Source organism: Natator depressus, chromosome 11, assembly GCF_965152275.1.
Source record: "Natator depressus isolate rNatDep1 chromosome 11, rNatDep2.hap1, whole genome shotgun sequence".
Classification (NCBI taxonomy): Eukaryota; Metazoa; Chordata; order Testudines; family Cheloniidae; genus Natator; species Natator depressus.
Window position 1 is genome coordinate 74,915,787 of NC_134244.1, and position 18,961 is coordinate 74,934,747.

Sequence of the window (18,961 nt, forward strand, 5' to 3'; positions counted from 1 at the left end):
TGATACCTGCTGCCCATGCCCTCACCCAAGACAGGTGTGGCTGGGAGATGGCGCTGCTTTCTCCTACAGCAATAAGGGGCCATTCCTACCACGCTCAGAGGCATTGCGTGCACTCACTTGCTCTCCTTAATACCTCCTTTCTTATTTATTTATTTATATTACAGTAACTCCTAAATGGCCCAACCAAGATGCGGGCCCCATTGTGCTGTGCCCTGGACACACCAATAGTGAGGAACCATCCTTGCCCTGGAGAGTTTACAGATTTAAAATTTTTATTAAGATGATGTTTTTTAAAAAAGTGAACGGTACAGAATTTAAGCACAGAAGTTTCAGGTTATCAGGGAATAACGTACAGATTATCAAGGGCTGCGAAGTTCGGTTTAAGATCGGGTGGCTAAGGAATACATAATCTGCAATATCCCCGACTGGGGGTAAAAGGTTAACGGGTCAAAGGACAGACATTGAGATATGAGGGCATGTTGTTCATATAATGGCTATGTTCAGGTGTGGAGTATAGTGAGTGAATACGATGATGAGGATGGATTGACCCTCTTTTGGTGAGATTTAACGTTCAGTGAGTTTATGGCTCCAGTTCATATGGTCCAACGGACAAAGTCTCTCGGTCCCTCTCTCATAGTTGATGCACCATGTCGCTCCACCTCATGCCCCCTGGCACTGTCGGTGGCCGGTGATGTGTTCAGTGTAGATGTCCTATTGCAATCTAAATTACACCAGACATCTCCACAGGTGCAGCCATGGTGTGAGTGTGGTATGGACCGGCTGCTGGCCCAGTGACATCTGACCCTGCTCGGAGCCAGGCAGGCGAGACCTGTGGGGGAAATCCCTTCCCTTCTGGTGCTTGTTACCTCCTCCCCACTGCCCTGTGTCGCTGTCACCGCGTCCCACTCACTCACCATCTGGTTGGTTATTTCTCCTGTTCCCCAGACACAGCTACGATGATGGGGAAGGTTCCCTCGTTCTCTCCCGGCTCCACAGTGAGCTCCGCTCTGCCCGGCTACGTCGCTCTCTGCCTCGCTCTACAGGTTCACAGTCTGGTGTCAGGTAGGAGCTCTGGGCTCCTCGCTGGGTTTGCTGATGTTCTCTTGCTGGTCATCACCATCCACCTCGCTTCCCTGCCTTGTCTCGTAAACCACGTCTGCTTTTTGCAGGGCCAGCCCTAGACCAAATGGTGCCCTCGGCGAGGAGCGTTTCTTTATTGCCCCCCCCTTCCATTTGTTAAATTTTTGAATACTTTTCTTTTATTGTATTTGTAGCCCATTTCATGGCTTTGATGCACGATTTGCATGCATGATTTATCCCTGTCATATAAGACAATAAATGGGCATGCTAGGATCTGTACATCTGTATCTATTCATGCCTATATAAGCAAAAAAAAAAAAAGTTTCCTCAAAGAAAATTTTTAATTGTAGGAATAACTGGAATGTACTCACATCTATACTTGAAACATTTCACTTCAAACATTCTGTTTTCCCTTTTGTCACTAACAGACACAGGACCCCAAGCCTGGCACCCCCCGAGCCTGGCGCCCACCAATCCTGGCACTCCAGGTGATTGGCTGGGTCGCCTGCCCCTAAATCCAGCCCTGGTCTTTTGCTCTTTACACAACGACCATAAACCACAGAGCACAGCTGGGTCCTAGTGATGGTGTTTATCTATACACAATCTAGTCAGGCCTAGTTATACACACGCTGCTGCTCTGACTGGAGGCTTCTAAGACATAGAACATGGTGAGCGCCGTTACTGGGCTCACAAACTATTTAAAGGGACACTACACAATTCCGCTACACTACACCGCTGGACCATGTAAGTCACAGATCAGACTCTTCAGCCACAAACAAATCATGACTTCCCAACTCCCCAGTTATGAAATTAAAACCCACAAGTCATTCACACTGCACTAGGCACAGCCGTCTAGGGGTGAGAGTGAGGCCTTCTTCATTCTGTGCCCTCAGTGAAAGTCTTATCGTATCCCATGGCACCCCCGGAGCTGCCCCCACAGCTACACAGACATTTTGGTTCCCTCCTGCTGTGGTTTCCATTCTGCTAATTTAACCAGCTCTCTTTGTCGCTCTGGATGCTGAGTCTCTGCCCAGAGACCCCCCCTTTCTGTTCAGTTCCACAATGGCTGGTTCTCTGCCCCCTGCACTTTTCTATCTGCCTCCTTCTCCCTCTTCATTATCTGACTTCTGACTTTACCTGCACAGTGGCAATGATCTCTTTTCACATCCTGCTGGCCCTTACACCATCCTTACAGCAGTCAGGGAGGGCACTGCACTGGAGCAGCATGAAAAGTCCTTGGTGTGTCAGAGAACCAGCCCCCCCTCCCCATTACCCATTATACCCAAGGTGCTTGTGAGAAGTGTTCAGCCCTGTTCAGCGATGATAGGGACAGTGTATAACATTCACCTGTGAACTCTGGGTGACAGATATGGCAACCACATGCCGTATTTGGGGACTATCAAATTAACATCATGAATATTCTGTCTATTCTGCACCCTCTCCCTAGATAGTATCTGTGATGGGTTCGGTCACAGAGACCCCCTGGAGACTGTCACCTGATGCTCTGGGGTACCACAGAGAACAACCCTCCTGCCAGAACGGGTGCCCCTCCACTCTTGTCTTGCTGAGCCAGACACTCCAATTCGGCTCCAGCCCAGACTCAGAGGTTGGGCCACGCCCCTCTGCAGTTCACAGAAACTGAGATTCACTCAGCCGTGGGGCTTCTCAGTTAACAGGGACTTTCCCAGCGCCCAGTGTTCAGCCTTTCTGGGAGCCTGAACCCCAAATAAATCCATTTTACTCTGTATAAAGCTTATACAGGGTAAACTCATAAAATGTTCACCCTCTATATCACTGAAAGAGAGACGTGCACAACTGTTTTTCCCCCAGGTAACAATTACTTGCACTGGGTTTATTAATAAACAAAAACGATTTTATTAAGTATAAAAAGTAGGATTTAAGTGGTTTTAAGTAATAACAGACAGAACAAAGTAAATCATAATGCAAGATAAACCAAAACACGCACGGCTCAGCTTAATACACTAAGAAATCAGTTACAGATGATAACTTCTCACCCTCGATGTTATTTCAAGTAAAATGCTTCCCAGGTCAGTTGCCTTTTCTGACCTGGGTCCAGCCTGTTCTCTCCCACCCCTGTAGTCACAGTTCTTTTGTTTCCAGATACTTTCAGGTATCTCCTTGGGGTGGGGAGGCCATCTCTTAAGCCAGATGAAGACCCTCATTGTTTACTTCCCCCGCCTTATATAGAATTTCCCTAAGGCGGGGAAACCCTTGTTTGGAATCCCACCCCCACTCTGGAAAAGTACCCGCTTCAAGATGGATTTCAGTATCAGGTGACATGGTCACATGTCTGTGTAAGACCCCAGTCTCCATTCTTCCTAGGTTGCCTGACCCATACACAGGAAGGCTTTAAGGTAAACCAGGCCATTTACAGCCAATTGTCCTGTCAATGGCAGTCACCAAGTTCCTGATGCCCCATTGACTGCCCTCACCTGGTCTGACTACACCAGTAATACAAGTTCATACCTCATATTTCTATAAGAACGATAGATGCATACAAATAGGAAAATCAAATGCAGCACATTATAACTTTTTCAGTGATATGTTACAAGAGACCTTTTGCATAAAGCACATTCCAGCTATGTCATTTTCAGATTCATAAGCCTATTTTCATAAAGCATACGGAGTGGAACTTCACAGTATCGATCCGTTCTATATGTATCTTTGTGGGCTCCGGACTGTAATCTACTCCGTGGGGGAGGGTTACCCCATCTCCTGCAGGATATACAAATGATGGGGCGTAATTTCTTGTGGGACAGATAACAGCTCAAGAGAAGTACCAGCCCTGCCACCTTTCCCCCAGGATGGATGCTCAGAGCATGGAGGTGAGATGGTTCAGGTCCCCGTACTCTGCAGTTGTGCATCTGTACCACGATGGGCAGGATCAGTGTGGGGAGCAGATGCCAGAATATCAAGGAAGGACTGAGCTCTGAAAAGACCACATCACGGATGGGAGTGTTTCCCTGAGAATACGCGATATCCGACCCTCCGACGATGGACAGTACAAGTGTTTTTTTCAGTCTAGAGTGGCTTATGAAGACGCTTTATTGGAACTACAGGTGGCAGGTCAGTAACTTGTTGTGATACTTTGATGTCTTCAATAGGGTCATAAGTGGATCAAAGATTCATTGTGAGATGACACCTGATTTATCTCATTACAGAGGGGCAGTAGCTCTGCTCTGGTGAAGGTTTATTCTAGTTGACTGTTTTTTCTAAGGGCTCTAAAATCCACACAAATACTCAGATTGTCTCGAAGAGTGTTGTGACTCTTTGGAGTCTGGGGTAGCATTCATGGGTTACATTTACGGGGTTAATAAAATACACAAACACGCCTAAAAAGTTGGGTGATATGAATATGTTGTGTTTATTACAACTCTCTTGTGCACCCCTGGGGCCGAACAATAGCTGATCCTCCTCACACTAATGTCTGGCCTCATGTCTGGCACCCACAGGGTAACCGTGGTTGATATACAGGGTCCTGTAGCCCACCGCCTGCCACTGGGGCTTGGCTGCCCGTGGGTGCACCCACTAATTTTTCTCCATGGGTGCTCCAGCCCCGCAGCACCCACGGAGTCGGCGCCTACGCCCCTGTCCTCTCCCTCTCTCCACCCTCCTCCCTCTGGAACACCCAGCCCTTCCTCTGCCTGAGGCAGGTGTTAAAGGGGCTTCTCTAAAGCCCAAGGGGATTACAAATATGTTTCTAAAATTACCTTTGCAAGTGAAAGTAGTGGAAGAGTTTAGCCTCCCTGCCCATCAGTTAAACTGTGCACAGCTCCTTCCAGTGGTTCTTATTCAACCCTTCAGACCTGCCGCGAAGTGTCTGTGGCGAGAGGCACGGTCTGTGTTCATCAACGGGAAAGCCAGTCCCTTGTCCCTGCTCAGGAGCTGGCAGGATTATGGGGCCGCTCACCCAGCCTCACTGGAGAATGTGAAGCAGGTGCACATATGCTAGACCAGCAATACGTGAGAGGCAGGGTTACCTGGTGGATAGAGCCGTCGACTGAGCGTCAAGGGACAGGGTTCCAGTCTTTCCTTTGCTACTGAGCTGTGCAAGAATTTGGGCAAGTCTCTGTGCCTCTGTTTCCTCGCTCACCCTTTCTCCATCATGCCTGTTGAGACTGTAAACTCTTCAGCGCAGACTGTCTCCTAGGATGTGTGCATGACGCCCAGCCCGCTGGGGACCCAGTCTCAGCTGGGACCTCTAATTGCTTCTGTAAGACAAACAATCATAGCCCACAGCTCTGGCACACTTGTATGTGTGTTTTCGTCATTTCCATGTGCCTCTGGAGACATGTGGGGCCAGTGTGAATGGCACGGGAGGCGGCTCTTGTCAGCAGAGTTCGGTCACTGAGGCACTCCCCTGGGCAGTTGCCCGGCTCCCGCCCGGCCAAGGCATGGGGAGGCTGGGACTTTGCAGCTGGCCAGTGAGTTCCTGACTCACCTTCCTCAGGGTGGGCTATTGCTTAAGGGCTGCAGGTCGGAGAGGGGTTTTTCAGAGTGGCCACCAGAGTGACTGCACACACTTAGGCCACCAAAAAAATTATTGTGAGAACCCCTGCTAGCCTGTGCTTTTCTGGTGAAGACTCCCGAGTGGAAATGGCACCAGACACCCATCCCTTCTTTGTCTCTCCTGGGCGATTGTTTTCCCTCTCTAGGATGGTCTGTATGCAATTTCCAAGCAACCTAAGGGCCTCTCTGCCCACAGACTGACCCCGCAATAAAGAAATCCATTTGAATTCACAAGACACTTGCTTCAAATTAAGATAATTTTATTTCAGTTTAGCTCATCGGTAATAAAAAATCCCCAGTGTGACCTTATCAAGTGTTTGCGACAGCCCCCATCTCTCCCCCGACCCAGCCCTGCCCCTTCCACCTGAGGCCTCATCCCCTCTGTGCCCAATGGAGCCCAGCTCACATTGTGGGCTTGGCCCCTGCCCTGTGCCCCCAGGCCCCTTCCATGGTGGCCACTGGTCCCTGCCCCAGGTTAGCACCCCTCGTGCCCCGCCGGGAGGCCGGGCAGTGCAGCTCCAGCCTTTCCAAGCTGGAGTGCCAATGTAATGGCAAAAACAGCAGCCAGCAAATTTTCCTACCCCTGGTGCTCCAGGGCCGGGAGGGCTGGAGTAGGAAAATTTGCTGGCTGTTGTTTTTGCCATTACACTGGGCAGTGTGGCCACAGCCCTCCTGGCCCCAAAGCACCAGGCTGTCGACCAGTACATTGGGAGGGCCCAAGGGACCAGCCCTCCCGGCCACGGAGCACCACGCGGCCCTGGACTGTGGGGAGGCCAGACAGCGTGGCCGCAGCCCTCCTGGCCCCAAAGCACTGGGCTGTTGGGCAGCAAGGCCCCTGCCTTCCCGGCCCCGGTGTGCCAGGACTCCGAAGCCGGGCAGAGCAGCCCCAGCCCCCCTGGCCCCAGAGCATCAGCAGGCTGGCAGCCCCGGAAGAGCCGGACACCTGCAGAGTGAGAAGCCGGACGGGGAGAAGGGGCGGAGTGTGGCTGGGCCACATCCTGGCTGTTTGGGAAGGCTCAGCTTTCCCTGCCGCCCATGGTTTGTGTTTCTGTTTTGGTGAGTGTATTTCCTGGCTCTGAGAGGTATCAGTTTTCTGCTACCCATTTCAGCATTCTGGAAGGATACAAGGCCCTGCCAAGGCAACCTGAATTCCCCTATAATAAAGTCTTTTGTTAGTGAATTATTTAAGGCTTGTTTACACATACACATACACTGGTTTCAATGAACTAGTGAAGAGTTTTTCAAACTGGGTCCGTGGACCCCCAGGTACTCCAGGGCGTGCACTGACCCCACTGATCAACTCCTTCCCCTTCCTCCCTCAACACCGCCTCCTCCCTCCCAGTGCTTCCTGTGTGCTGGGGAACAGCTGTTCAGCGGTGTGCAGCAGGGGCTGGGAGGGAGGGGAAGGAGCAGAGACGGGGTGTGCTCAGGGGAGGGGATAGAAAGAGGTGGGGAAGAGGAGGGGCAGGGGTGGAGCAGGGGCAGGAAGAGGTGGGGCGAGGATGGGGTCTTGGGGGAAGGGGTGGAGTGAGAGCAGGGCCTGGTGCTGAGCGGGTTGGGCGAGGGGGTTTGCTGAAAATTTGAAATCAAAATGGGGGTCCTTAGGTTGCTAAAATGTGAGAACTGCTGAACTAGGGCAAACATCCAGGTGGAACCTCTGAAACGAGTTTGGAAATGGCTTATATTGATTTAGTTTAAGTCTTGATTTAAGGGATTTGCACTTGATTAACTAAACCAGGTTAACTAAACTGGAGAAAGTTTGTGCATAGAACAGCACTGACATTAACATTAATTCTACTCTACATCAAATAGGAATCTGGCCAAATTAGGTGACCAGCTGCACTCGTGGACTCACATTCAATTATTAGTTTGATAGGAAATGGCTTTTGATAACAGTGTAATAAAGCTTTTGGCTCATTACTGGGTTATCACAAATTTATTTATTTCTTCTGTAGGTTTGGGCTCCGATCCTGACATCTCTGTAGAGGGACATCAGGATGGAGGGATCCAGGTGGTGTGTCGATCATCTGGATGGTACCCAGAGCCTGAGGCTCAGTGGAGAGATCTCCAGGGGAAGCTCTCACCATCAGCCTCTGAAAAAATATCCCAAGAGGCCGGTGGCCTGTTTCAAACAGAGATTGCCATTGTTCTAACAGAAGAGTCCAACCATAAAGTGTCCTGCTGTGTCAGGAACCCCCGACTCGACCAGGAGAGAGAGTCAGCGATTTCCATAGCAGGTCAGTGCCCGTCCGTGCCGCACACGGCTGGACTGAGATGCCACAGACATGGGCAGAAAGTATTTATCATTGTGTCTCCTATTTATTGGCCTGGACCTTCAACATGGTGAGCACTTCTTGGAAACTTCTGAATAAGCTTAGTTCTCTTTGGATATGTCTACACGGCAATTCAAAACCCATGGCTGGCCCATGCCAGCTGACTCAGGCTTGTGGAGCTTGGGCTAAGGGGCTGTTAAATTGCAGTGTAGACATCTGGGCCTGGGCTAGAGACTGAGCTCGAGGGCCCTGCAAGGTGGAAGTTGTGCCTGCTGCCTTAGGGAGCAGCCCCTCTCTGTTTTGGGTTCTTGGGTGTTAAGATTCTGGATTCTAAAAAACAAAACATTGTGTTACGCTGCAAGCTTCAAGCAAGAGTATTTAGGTTTGTATCTGACTTCTCTCTGTGCTGGAACATCGCAGTTCTCAAGGGGGTGATGAAGAGAATTCTTATTTAAAAACAAAAAGTCTCCAGAACCGAGCCTGGCAGCTACAGCCTAACTTCAGTACCAGACAAATTGGTTGATACTATGGTAAAGAACAGAAGTACCAGACACATAGGTGAACATGATTTGTTGGGGGAAAAGTCAACGTGGCATTTGTAGAGGGAAATCATGCTGCATTAATCTATTAGAATTTTTTGAAGGGGGTCAACAAACATGTGGAGAAGGGTGATCCAGTACGTGCAGGGTACCTTGACTTTCAGAAAGCCTTTGGCAAGGCCCCTCACCAAAGGCTCTTAAGCAAAGTAAGCTGCTATGGGATAAGAGGGAAGGTGCTTTCATGGATCAGTACCTGCTTAAAAGACAGGACACAAAGAGTAGGCATAGATGGTCAGTTTTCAGAAAGAAGAGAGGTAAATCGTGGTGTCCTTCAGGAATCTGTACTGGGACCAGTGTTGTTCAACATACTAATAAAAGGTCTGAAAAAGAGGTAAACAATGAGATGGTAAAACTTGCAGATGATACAAAATTACTCAAGATAGTTAAGTCCAAAACAGACTGTGAAGAATTATGAAGGGATCTCAAAAAACTGGGGAACAAAGTGGCAGATGAAATTCGATGTGGATAAATGCAAAGTGATGCACATTGGAAAACATAATCCCAACTAGACATATAAAATGATCAGGCCTTACTTACCTGTTTCTACTCAAGAAAGAGATCTTGGACTCATTGTGGATAGTTCTCTGAAAACATCCACTCAATGTGCAGTGGTATTAATAAAAGCCCTGACTTACCTCAGGGGCTGCTTTGGCACCAGAGCAGCCCAGGAGCCGGCGGATGCCAGGAATGTTAAAAGTCACAGTGACGTTGCAGGCTGTATGATTTTATGAAAATATGCTAATGAGTATGAATATAATGTAACTGGAATATGCTTCATGCAAAAGGTCTCTTGTAAGGTATCATTCCAAAGCTTATAATCTACTGAGTGTGGTCATCCTATTTGTATAAATGTATCACTCTTGTATCTGAAACTAGAAATAGGAAATATAACTCTGAGGGCCGATTGTAATTATGCAAAGTGTGGGCCATTAATGGTGGTTTGGAATCTTGATGGCTCCCATCAACCAGGACAATTGACGGTGGATGGCTCTGTTTGCAGGCAGGCCTTCCTGTGAGCCAGGCTGGGAGCAATGAAGGCTTGGGGGGGGTCTCACAGTGACATGTGACCATGTCACCTGGTACCGGACTCCATCTTAAACTTGGTGCTTTTCCATTTAGAAGTGGGGGTGGGGACCCAGAGAGACAAAAGATTCCCACCTTATGCCAACGCCATATAAGGGGGTGGAACAGAACACAGGGGGCGGCCATCATGAGAAAGCCCCTCGCTACCACCTGGGCTGGAACAAGGGCTGAACCAGGGGAAAGGATTGTGCCCAGACTGGGAAGGGGCCAGTCTGTGAAATAAACTTATTGAAACATCTCGGAGGGTGAGATTTTATCTGTATTCAGTTTTATTACTGTACTAGGCTTAGATTTGCATGTTTTATTTTATTTTGCTTGGTAATTCACTTTTTTCTGTCTGTTATTACTTGGAACCACTTAAATCCTACTTTCTATATTTAATAAAATCACTTTTTACTTATTAATTAACCCAGAGTATGTATTAATACCTGCGGGGGGGGGGCAAACAGCTGTGCATATCTCTCTATCAGTGCTATAGAGGGCGAACAATTTCTGAGTTTACCCTGTGTAAGCTTTATACAGGGTAAAACGGATTTATTTGGGGTTTGGACCCCATTGGGAGTTGGGCATCTGAGTGTTAAAGAGAGGAACGCTTCTTAAGTTGCTTTCAGATAAGCCTGCAGCTTTGGGGCATGTGGCTCAGACCCTGGGTCTGTGTTGGAGCAGACTGGCGTGTCTGTCTCCACAAGACAGGGTGCTGGAGTCCCAAGCTGGCAGGGTAAGCAGGGGCAGACGTAGTCTTGGCACATCAGTTGGCAGCCCCCAGGGGGTTTCTGTGATTCAACCCGTCACGGTCACCTTAGCTCTTCCCTGCACCGATGCTGCAGGTTCCGAGCACAGAATCTCACGGTGAAAATTTAGATCATGGAGCAAAATTATGTGGCTTTTTTTCAACTAGAAGGTTGCATACTTCATTGCTTATGTAGGCTGAGCCCCTCACCCCGCACTCTGGTCAGAACCCTGTAGATTTTGTCGAAAATCAGATTCCTGAAATTCCTCTCTAGTGGCTACATGCAGCTGGTTTGCAAACTTAGGCATCACTGTCCAATTTACGAAGTCATAACTGGACACCAATGCCTGCTGGCATAAATTCCCATTTGCAGGGAGGAGCAAGTGTAAATCTTCCTGCCCATTTAATCCATCCTGTTGGAGAATTTGTCCTTCAGAATGGACTTAAACCTGCCCTGCTGGGCTCTATCATTCACAGCAGTCATGACGAGGGAGTTTATGCCAAGTGAGAGAAGAAGCCCTTTCTGTGCACTTTCATAGAATCATAGAACTGGAAGGGACCTCGAGAGGTCATTAAGTCCAGTCTCCTGCACTCATGGCAGGACCAGCACCATCTAGAACATCCCTGACAGGTGTTTGTCTAACGTGCTCTTAAAAATCTCCAGTGATGGAGACTCCACAACCTCCATCAAACCTTCCACAAAAGGAAAAACTTTTTCACTAAGAGGGTGGTGAAACACTGGAATGCGTTACCTAGGGAGGTGGTAGAATCTCCTTCCTTAGAGGTTTCTAAGGTCAGGCTTGACAAAGCCCTGGCTGGGATGATTTAACTGGGAATTGGTCCTGCTTCGAGCAGGGGGTTGGACTAGATGACCTTCTGGGGTCCCTTCCAACCCTGATATTCTATGATTCTATGATTCTATGATTCCCTAGGCAATTTATTCCCATGCTTAACCACCCTGGCAGGTAGGAAGTTTTTCCTAATGTCCAACGTAAACCTCCCTGGCTGCAATTTAAGTCCATTGATTCTTGTCCTATCATCAGAGGTTAAGGAGACCAATTTTTCTCTCTCCTGCTTGTAACAACCTTTTAGGCATTTGAAAACTGTTATCATGTCCCCTCTCAGTCTTCTCTTTTCCAGACTAAACAAACTCAGTTCTTTCAATCTTCCCTCATAGGTCATGTTTTCCAGACCCCTAATCATCCTTGTTGCTCTTCTCTGAACTCTCTCCAATTTGTCCACATCTTTCCTGAAATGTGGCGCCCAGAGCAGGACACAATACTCCAGTTAAGGCCAAATCAATGCAGTGTGGTGGGCAGTATGGAAGTCAGCAGGCTCCAGAAAAACTTTGCAGACTCCAGTGGTGCATCATTGATCGGGAGGGCTACGCTACCAGGAGCAGATGGCTGCAGGGCATCCGCTAACTGATGGACATTCATTGAAGGAACTCTGCCTGAATCCCCAGTGAAGCAGGGGACAAGAGGTCCTGATAGGCCTCGAAATACTCCATGGGTAAAGCTCACCAGTGCTGGAACCTGTGGTGGGCCTATATTTCCTACTGCTGATCTGACCAGCAATGTCACCTTTGCTTGAGCTAAGCAGTATGACCTCCATCACCGAGGAAGGTCCCACAGATTCCATGGAGGCCTCTGGTAAGGATAAGGCATTGTGGCCCGAGACCCCCATCTTGACCATGAGAGAAGCACCAGTCCTGATGCCTATAATGCTCTGTAAACAGTCCCCGATGCTGGTTTGGCGATGGAGACCAGGAGAAGGAAGATCCCAACCTTGAAACTGAGAAGCCTTGGGATTCCAGGAATAAAGTCAGAGCCAGACCAGAGGGAGCAAGTACTTGGCCTGACTCATCTGTGACCCATAACAAGGCAGGGACCAGCGCTGATAATGGAAGCAGCTCCACCTGCACTGAGTATGCCAAGGCTGGAAGCAGTATCAGTCCCAAAGTCATCAGTTGTACTGGACTGGTTGACAGTGCCGAAGTCAAGGACGGTGAAAGCTGTTGAGATCTCCCACACCAACCTCGATACTGGCCCTGATTCAACAGCCTGTTCAGCCAATGGGGCGATAGATGGCATAGCCCTGGGCCAAAGGAGAGGTTGGGGTGAAAGGCAAAGGAGGTCTGTGGCTGCCTGGAATGCCACCGACACGGAGACAGTCAGTGCCACCATCATCCTCTTTGGTGCCAGACTCCACAGATGCCCTGGGGCCGGAACCAGAGCCCATAATACCAGGTCTCTAATCTCTCCACATGGTACCAGGGAAAGGTTAGAGGCACCCATGCCATATCGCACACGAGCACCAACCCTGTGCAAAGTGAAAGAGTCTCCTGGAGTCTCAGTTGGTCTTATGAGATCCTTTCCTTGGTGCATGCAATGGGGAACAGCTCCCCCGTTTCTTGAGAGAGGCACCTGCTCTGGACTGCGAAGCAGCAGTGCTCTCAGAGCCCGAGGGCCACTTCCAGTCAGACAAGGACCTCACAACGAAAGGAGGTCACATAGCCTGGTCAAGCAGGTGCTGCTTTAGGCAAAGGTCTCGAGCCACTTGAGTCCATTTCATGACTGAGCAACGCTTCTTTAACGTGGGCCTCACACAGGCACGGCAAGCACCATGTGTGAGGATCACTGCTGGGGACATGAACGACAATGTTTGTCCCTGATGAGGGCATCACCGAGGAAAAACTTAACTAATACCACCATAGGCGCTGACTTCCCCGTTTCCCCTGTGTGCTCGACCTCCCTCTACCCCTGGCCCTGACCCCACTCCACCCCTTCCATAGGCCCCGCCCCACCCCACCTCTTCCCACCCTAGCCCCACCCCCCATGCCAACCCCTTACCCCAAGGCCCCACCCCAACTCTGCCTCCTCCCTGCCCCTATTCCAACCCCTTCCCCAAGGCTCACTGAGCTGTCATTCTCAGGACAAGTCCTACCAAAATTTGAAAAGCTGGTTACAACATTCCGATTCTCCAGAAGAGTAGCTGATTTTAATGAGATGCATATTATTGTTAACAGCTCCGCCATAGCGCTCTTAGGTCATTTCACAACTCTTGGGCATTTGCAACCTGGCAAGGATCTCCTCTGGTCTTGGTGACGTCTGGCTCTTTCATTAATCAGTCTGTTCTATTATCTCTGCTTCACACCTCAAGCCCTGATGTTCATTTCTTGAAAAGAGCAGCTCCAGGGCTGGTCTCTTCCCACCACACTCAGTGTGGTAAAAACTGTTGCAAAGAAATCAGTCTCTCAGCATTGTCATTACCCTCCTCAATTGTTCCCTTTATTTGTTTTATATTTTTGGCTATTCCCTCTTCTAATTCCATTTTAACCCTCTAATTCCTATCATTCGCTTCACCCAATGTACTTAATGTGGCTTTCTACTGGCTTCACAGGGTTAATACTTTTCATTTGCTGAAGGATCCCTCTTTAGCTCTAACAACCTCTTGCTCCTGAGCAGGTGGCCAGATGAGGTTACTGTACTGTATTTCTTCCTTTCCTTTTCCTTTGCTGCCCAGGAGGCTTCCTTGCTTTAAGGTCTTTTTCACTCACTTCCCTTCTGCAAGGTAATGTGACACTGACTCATTTCTCTCTCTTTTATTTTCAGACAAACTCCAGGCTGAGCTCAGTAAGTTCCATTCCCCCCAGTACGACCCTTGGGTGACATTGTCTCCTGCTCAGTGTGTCTGTGTCCAGGGGCGTTCTTACCCCTCTGTCTGTGTTTGGTTGCAGGGTGGAGGAGCGCCCGGCTCTACACAGATACTGTACATACCGCTGGCATTGTATCCATGGTGAGACCCACCTTCCCCTGGGAGCTCTCTGCTCCTTTCCCTGCACAGAGTGTTTCCCTGTGACATTCAGTCGGCTGGAAATAGCAATGTCACTGGGGGCAGACGAAACACAGATTTATTGCTGAGCACAGGGACACACTCCCTTTGGGAAAGGGCTGATTAGTGGTGAAATATGTCCCCTAGTGTCCCCTTCCCAGGGCTGTACCTGGGTTCTGCAGGATGGGCATTCTTATCTGCCCATCACTGGCACTGAACGGCTCAGCTCTCTCTTCCCAACGGCAGGATTTCCATGCTCAGACCGAGCTCTACCCACAATGTTCTTCTCGTGTAACAGGAGCAGACAAGAGCTGTTCAGCGTCCCCCTGGCTCTGGGGTGAGGCAGGCCCTGTCCCCACTGCAAGGGCAGACAGGTTTTTATAACCAGCTTGTGACACTCCCCTGACCCAGTTGCCACAAATTGTGCCATACAGCAGCTTTTCTGCCTCACACCTGTGGCTATGTGCGTGTTTTCACCTGGCTCGCAGCCTGACCATGTGCGTGTACTCGAGCAGGCTGGGAGAGTCTGGCAGCTCCAGCAGGGATGAGAGAGTCCAGAGGATGTGCACGCACATTGTAGCACCGGGAGCCCCGGGCTCCTCGCACGCCAGGGTATCCTAATGCACTGAGCCGGGGAGGGCGGGGCTGGATGAACTAAACTGATGGGAAAAGCTCCTTCCTCTCAGTTTAGAGCATCTCCGTGAAAGTGCTACGGCGGCACAGCTGCATCGGTGCAGGATTTTAAGCGAAGACCTGCCCTTAGACTGTGATTCACAAACGCCAAGACATGAGGTGAGGAGATGCCTACGCTAGACAGTAGGAGATGCGGATGAAAGGGGTGTGTGCTAAGCCCTGCCTCTCTCGTGGAGATGGGCACCTATCTCTGCTCAGTGATCCACAAAGGGAACCCCTTTCTTGGAGTCAGGCTGCTTAGCACCTACGGCAGATCTTGTGGGAATGAATTGGACGCCTTCCTCACACCACACAAACCGGCCGGGGTGGAGGAGCTGGCAATGACTTGTAGCCCCTTGGTTAAAGCCATCACATGGGAGACCCTGCTTCAATTCCCGCTTCTGCCCAAGGCAGGGAAGGATTTGAACAGGGGCCTTCTAGCTCTCGGGGGAGGGCCCTAACCCCTGGGGTATAAGTTAGTCTGTTCTGAGACCTCCTCTCTCTGGAAGCTGTTCCACGACGGACTGAATAATTAAAGATCATTGGGCACAGGTGCCGACTTTCTTCTTTCTGGGTGGGTGCTCCACCCCCACCCCAAGGCCCTGCCCACACTCTGCCCCTTCCCCCAAGGCCCTGCCCTTGCTCCATCTCTTCCTGCCCCCGCTCTGCCCCACACCGGCACCTCCCGCCCACTGCCAAACAGCTGGGCCCACCAAACAGCTGATTGGAGGGTGGCTGGTGGGCACCCACTGTTTCGTTTCTGAGGGTGCTCTAGCCCCGGAGCACCCTCGGAGTCGGCACCTGTGATTGGGTCAGAGAGCGCAAGTATGCGGCTGACTCTACAGCTGGGGGGTTAGAGCACCCCCCGGCGAGGGGGGAAGCCAGGGTCCCGTCCCTGCACCAATGGCCCTTTATTTATCCACCATGGAAAATCCTCAGCAGGAGAGAGTGCGGGAGCCCCCCACCTCCGCCTCGCCTCGTGGTCAAAGCGCTCTCCTGAGACTGGCGGAGCCCTGTTTCAGTTTAAGCTCCCCCTCTGCCCGAGGGGAGCAGGGACTGGGAGTCCCCCCATCCTAGGGGAATGCTCTAGCCCCTGGGTTAAAATGTATGAGGGAAGCCCTCCCCAGCCAGCTGCTGCGTGGCCTCGCCTGAGGGACCCGGTCTGAGAGCGTCCCTGAGCTCGCCTACCAAACTAGCTGGGACGGCTGGACCCCGATCTTCCCCCAGCCTGTGGATCACGCTGGGGCTCAGGCCGGGGAATAGGCGTCCACGCGCCTGGAGGGAGGCAGCCGTGGTCATGGCTGGAGGGAGAAACACAGGCACCGAGGGAACTTTTACTGCACAAACTTCGACTGCGAGTGAGTTTTGGCAGCTCCGGGGTCAGCAGGAGGTTTGTGCCTCACCGTGGAGCTGAAACCAGGGACTTAGGCCCCGAGCTCCTTTTGTGCCGCCCTAGGTGACCCCGGAGCCCGTGGACTGTCCTGTTGACAGCCCCTGGGATCTGTGCCCTCAGTCATTCCGATCCAGGTGAAGATCCCCCTCCGCCCGTGTAGCAACCAGCACAACGGGGAACCGGCTTGAGTGGCCTCAGACCCCCCAGCAGCTCCCACAGTACCTGCCCCTCCCCTTCCTTTGCTGCCCCCCCATGTCTGCCTCCTGCCCCAGCCCTGAGCACCTTCCTCTGCCCCCGGCACCTGCCGTCATGAGCAGTGGGCGCAGCTTCCCTTGGGGGAGGCTAGCCCCCCGTCTCACCTCTTCCACCCGCTGCCCTGCCCACACTCCACCCCCACTCGCCCCAGGCCTCTCCCCCCACCTCCCTCCCCCACTTGGCCGTCACTCGATGCATCCCACCTCACCCCCTGCCCCCGTGAGACCCCCGCCCACCGCTCACCGCATCTCGTCCTCGGGATGGCGAGCGGTGGGCGGGGGGTGAGGAGGGACACAGTGAGGGGCGGGGGGGGCTCATGGGGAGGGGGGGAGGAGAGGAGGGAGGTGGGGGGCGGCAGGGACCTCGGGAGCGGAAGGGGGGGAAGTGGGGAGGGGCTCCCTCACCTGGTGGCAGCGGCTGTGCCAGGGGTGTTCTCCACCGCCCAAGCCTGCCCTTCCCGCTCCCCTAACCCTTCCCCCTCTGCCTGTGCCAGTCCTACCCCCACCACTCCTCTGCCCCCATTACTTCCCCCCTCCCAGCCCCATGGCACCTGCCCCTCCTCTCTGCTCCCCTCGTGCAACCCACCCTCAGCCCCCTCAACACACCCTCCCCCATCTCCCCTCCGTCCCTGTCTCACCTCCCCCCATGTCCTTCCCCTTGACCTGACCCCCTGGCACCTGCCCCTCCCCTCCCCCCTTTGGTGCCCACCCCTCCCCTTCCCCATCACCCTGGCACCCACTCCTCCCTTCACCCTCTGCACCCCGGTACGTGCCCTCCCTGGTGCCTGCTCCATCCCCTGGCCCCCACCCTTTCGTCCCCCTCTGGTTCCTTGGTGTCTGCCTCATGCCCCCCTATTGCCCCTGGAGATCTCCCCCTTCCTTCCCTTCCACTCCTGCTCCCCACCCCCTCCCCCTGCCCCTGTCCCCCGGCATTAGCTGAGCTCCTGACTCCCCTTAAGGGTGAGGAACCCCATATCACAGTGATTAATGGGCACGTGGGTGAATTGCCCTTTGATCCCAGTGACCAGCCCCTGCCCCCAGCACTGACTCTGATTCTCTCCCCAGTGGATGTGACTCTGGATCCAAACACGGCTCATCCCAGCCTCGTCCTGTCTGAGGATCAGAAAACTGTGACATACGATGAGAGACGACAGGATCGACCTGACAATCCTGAGAGATTCAATACTTATCCGATTGTCCTGGGCACAAATGGATTCACAGGCGGGAGGTTTTACTGGGAGGTGGAGGTGGGAGACAAAATAAACTGGACTGTGGGGGTTTGTAGGGAATCTGTGATCAGGACAGGGAAGGTCAGACTCACTCCTGGGAATGGATACTGGGCTGTGTGGCTGAGGGATGGGAAATACGAGGCCTGCACCTCCCCCCCAAGATCCCCCTCCCCACAGGCATCAGGCCCAGCCGGGTGGGGGTTTTCCTGGACTATGAAGCAGGCGAGGTCTCATTTTACAGTGTGACTGACAGGTCCCATCTCTTCCCTTTCACTGACACCTTCTCCGGGACGCTCCGTCCTTATTTTTATGTTGGTTACAAAGAGGAGGGTAAAAACACTGCTCCCCTAATAATCTGTCCTGTCCCAGCTCAGGCCAAAGGGAATCTTTGTCCCTGAGAGTGACAGCCGTGGCAGAGACTATCCCCTCCCAGCGCTGACCAGCCCCCAGCCCTGTTCCCATGGGGATGGTACAAAGGGTATCACCTGCCTGCCCCCTCCCTCAGTTCCCAGTCCCAGGCCTGTGAGCTGGGGGAGAGGAGGGGGCAGAGAAGGGGGTGCGGGGAGCAGGCTGCTGGGCTGTGGGGGTGCAGGGAGAGAGGGGGATGTGTGGGTGCAATGTCAGGGGTGGATGCTGTGGCCAAGGGTGGGGTGGAGTGGGGAGGGGGCTGCAGCAGCAGGAAGGGAAGAGCCCAGATCATGAGAGAGACTCTGGGGAGGGGGTTGGGGGATGTAATGAGAGGGGAGGGGAGAGGAGAGGGGAGGGGAGGGGAGAGAGACCACAAGGAGGAAGAGAACCATGGCAGAAATGACAAAGGGGAGAAGACCCCAGTGTGAGGAGCAGGAGGATCTTGGGCAGGGTAAGAGTTGGCAGAAGGGAGGGATCCAGGAGCGGGGAAGGCTGGAGTCAGAGGAGGGAGGGATGCGTGAGGAGGGATTGGCCCTGTCTGCACTCTCCGATTCTTGTTCCTGCAGGAGCCATTGAGCGCACGGTGGCTGCCAACACCCTCAGAGCGCGGCCGGGCGCTGCAGTGTAGACAGGACTAACCTCGGTCTCGTCTGTGCCCTGAGCTGCGCTGGCCCGGGAGGCACCTGCAGGGCCCTGCATGGCTCAGGGGAAGGTGAACATAGATCAGAACCATGTTCCATTGCAAACCCCACCCAGCGCTAGCCAGGACGGGGCAGATCTGTGCCGTGACTAGATTCCAAGACAGGGGGTTTGATGGAGAGGAGATAGCTGCATAGAGGGGGAGGGGGGATAAGTGGGGCGTTGGATGGAAAACAG

At 52.2% G+C, this 18,961-nt stretch overlaps 1 protein-coding gene and 1 pseudogene across 1 annotated transcript; both read left to right on the forward strand.

Annotated features, from left to right (window-relative positions):
• LOC141996305 (butyrophilin subfamily 1 member A1-like) overlaps positions 1-18,713 on the forward strand; it is a 183,880-nt pseudogene extending 165,167 nt beyond the window's left edge.
• On the forward strand, positions 957-16,332 carry LOC141995774 (putative selection and upkeep of intraepithelial T-cells protein 1 homolog). The gene is given in 7 exon segments (XM_074967160.1): positions 957-1,087; positions 1,693-1,727; positions 3,874-4,167; positions 7,566-7,847; positions 13,910-13,930; positions 14,035-14,093; positions 16,258-16,332. Coding segments are annotated over 7 exon segments (897 nt in total).
• Positions 18,714-18,961: the final 248 nt, after the last annotated feature.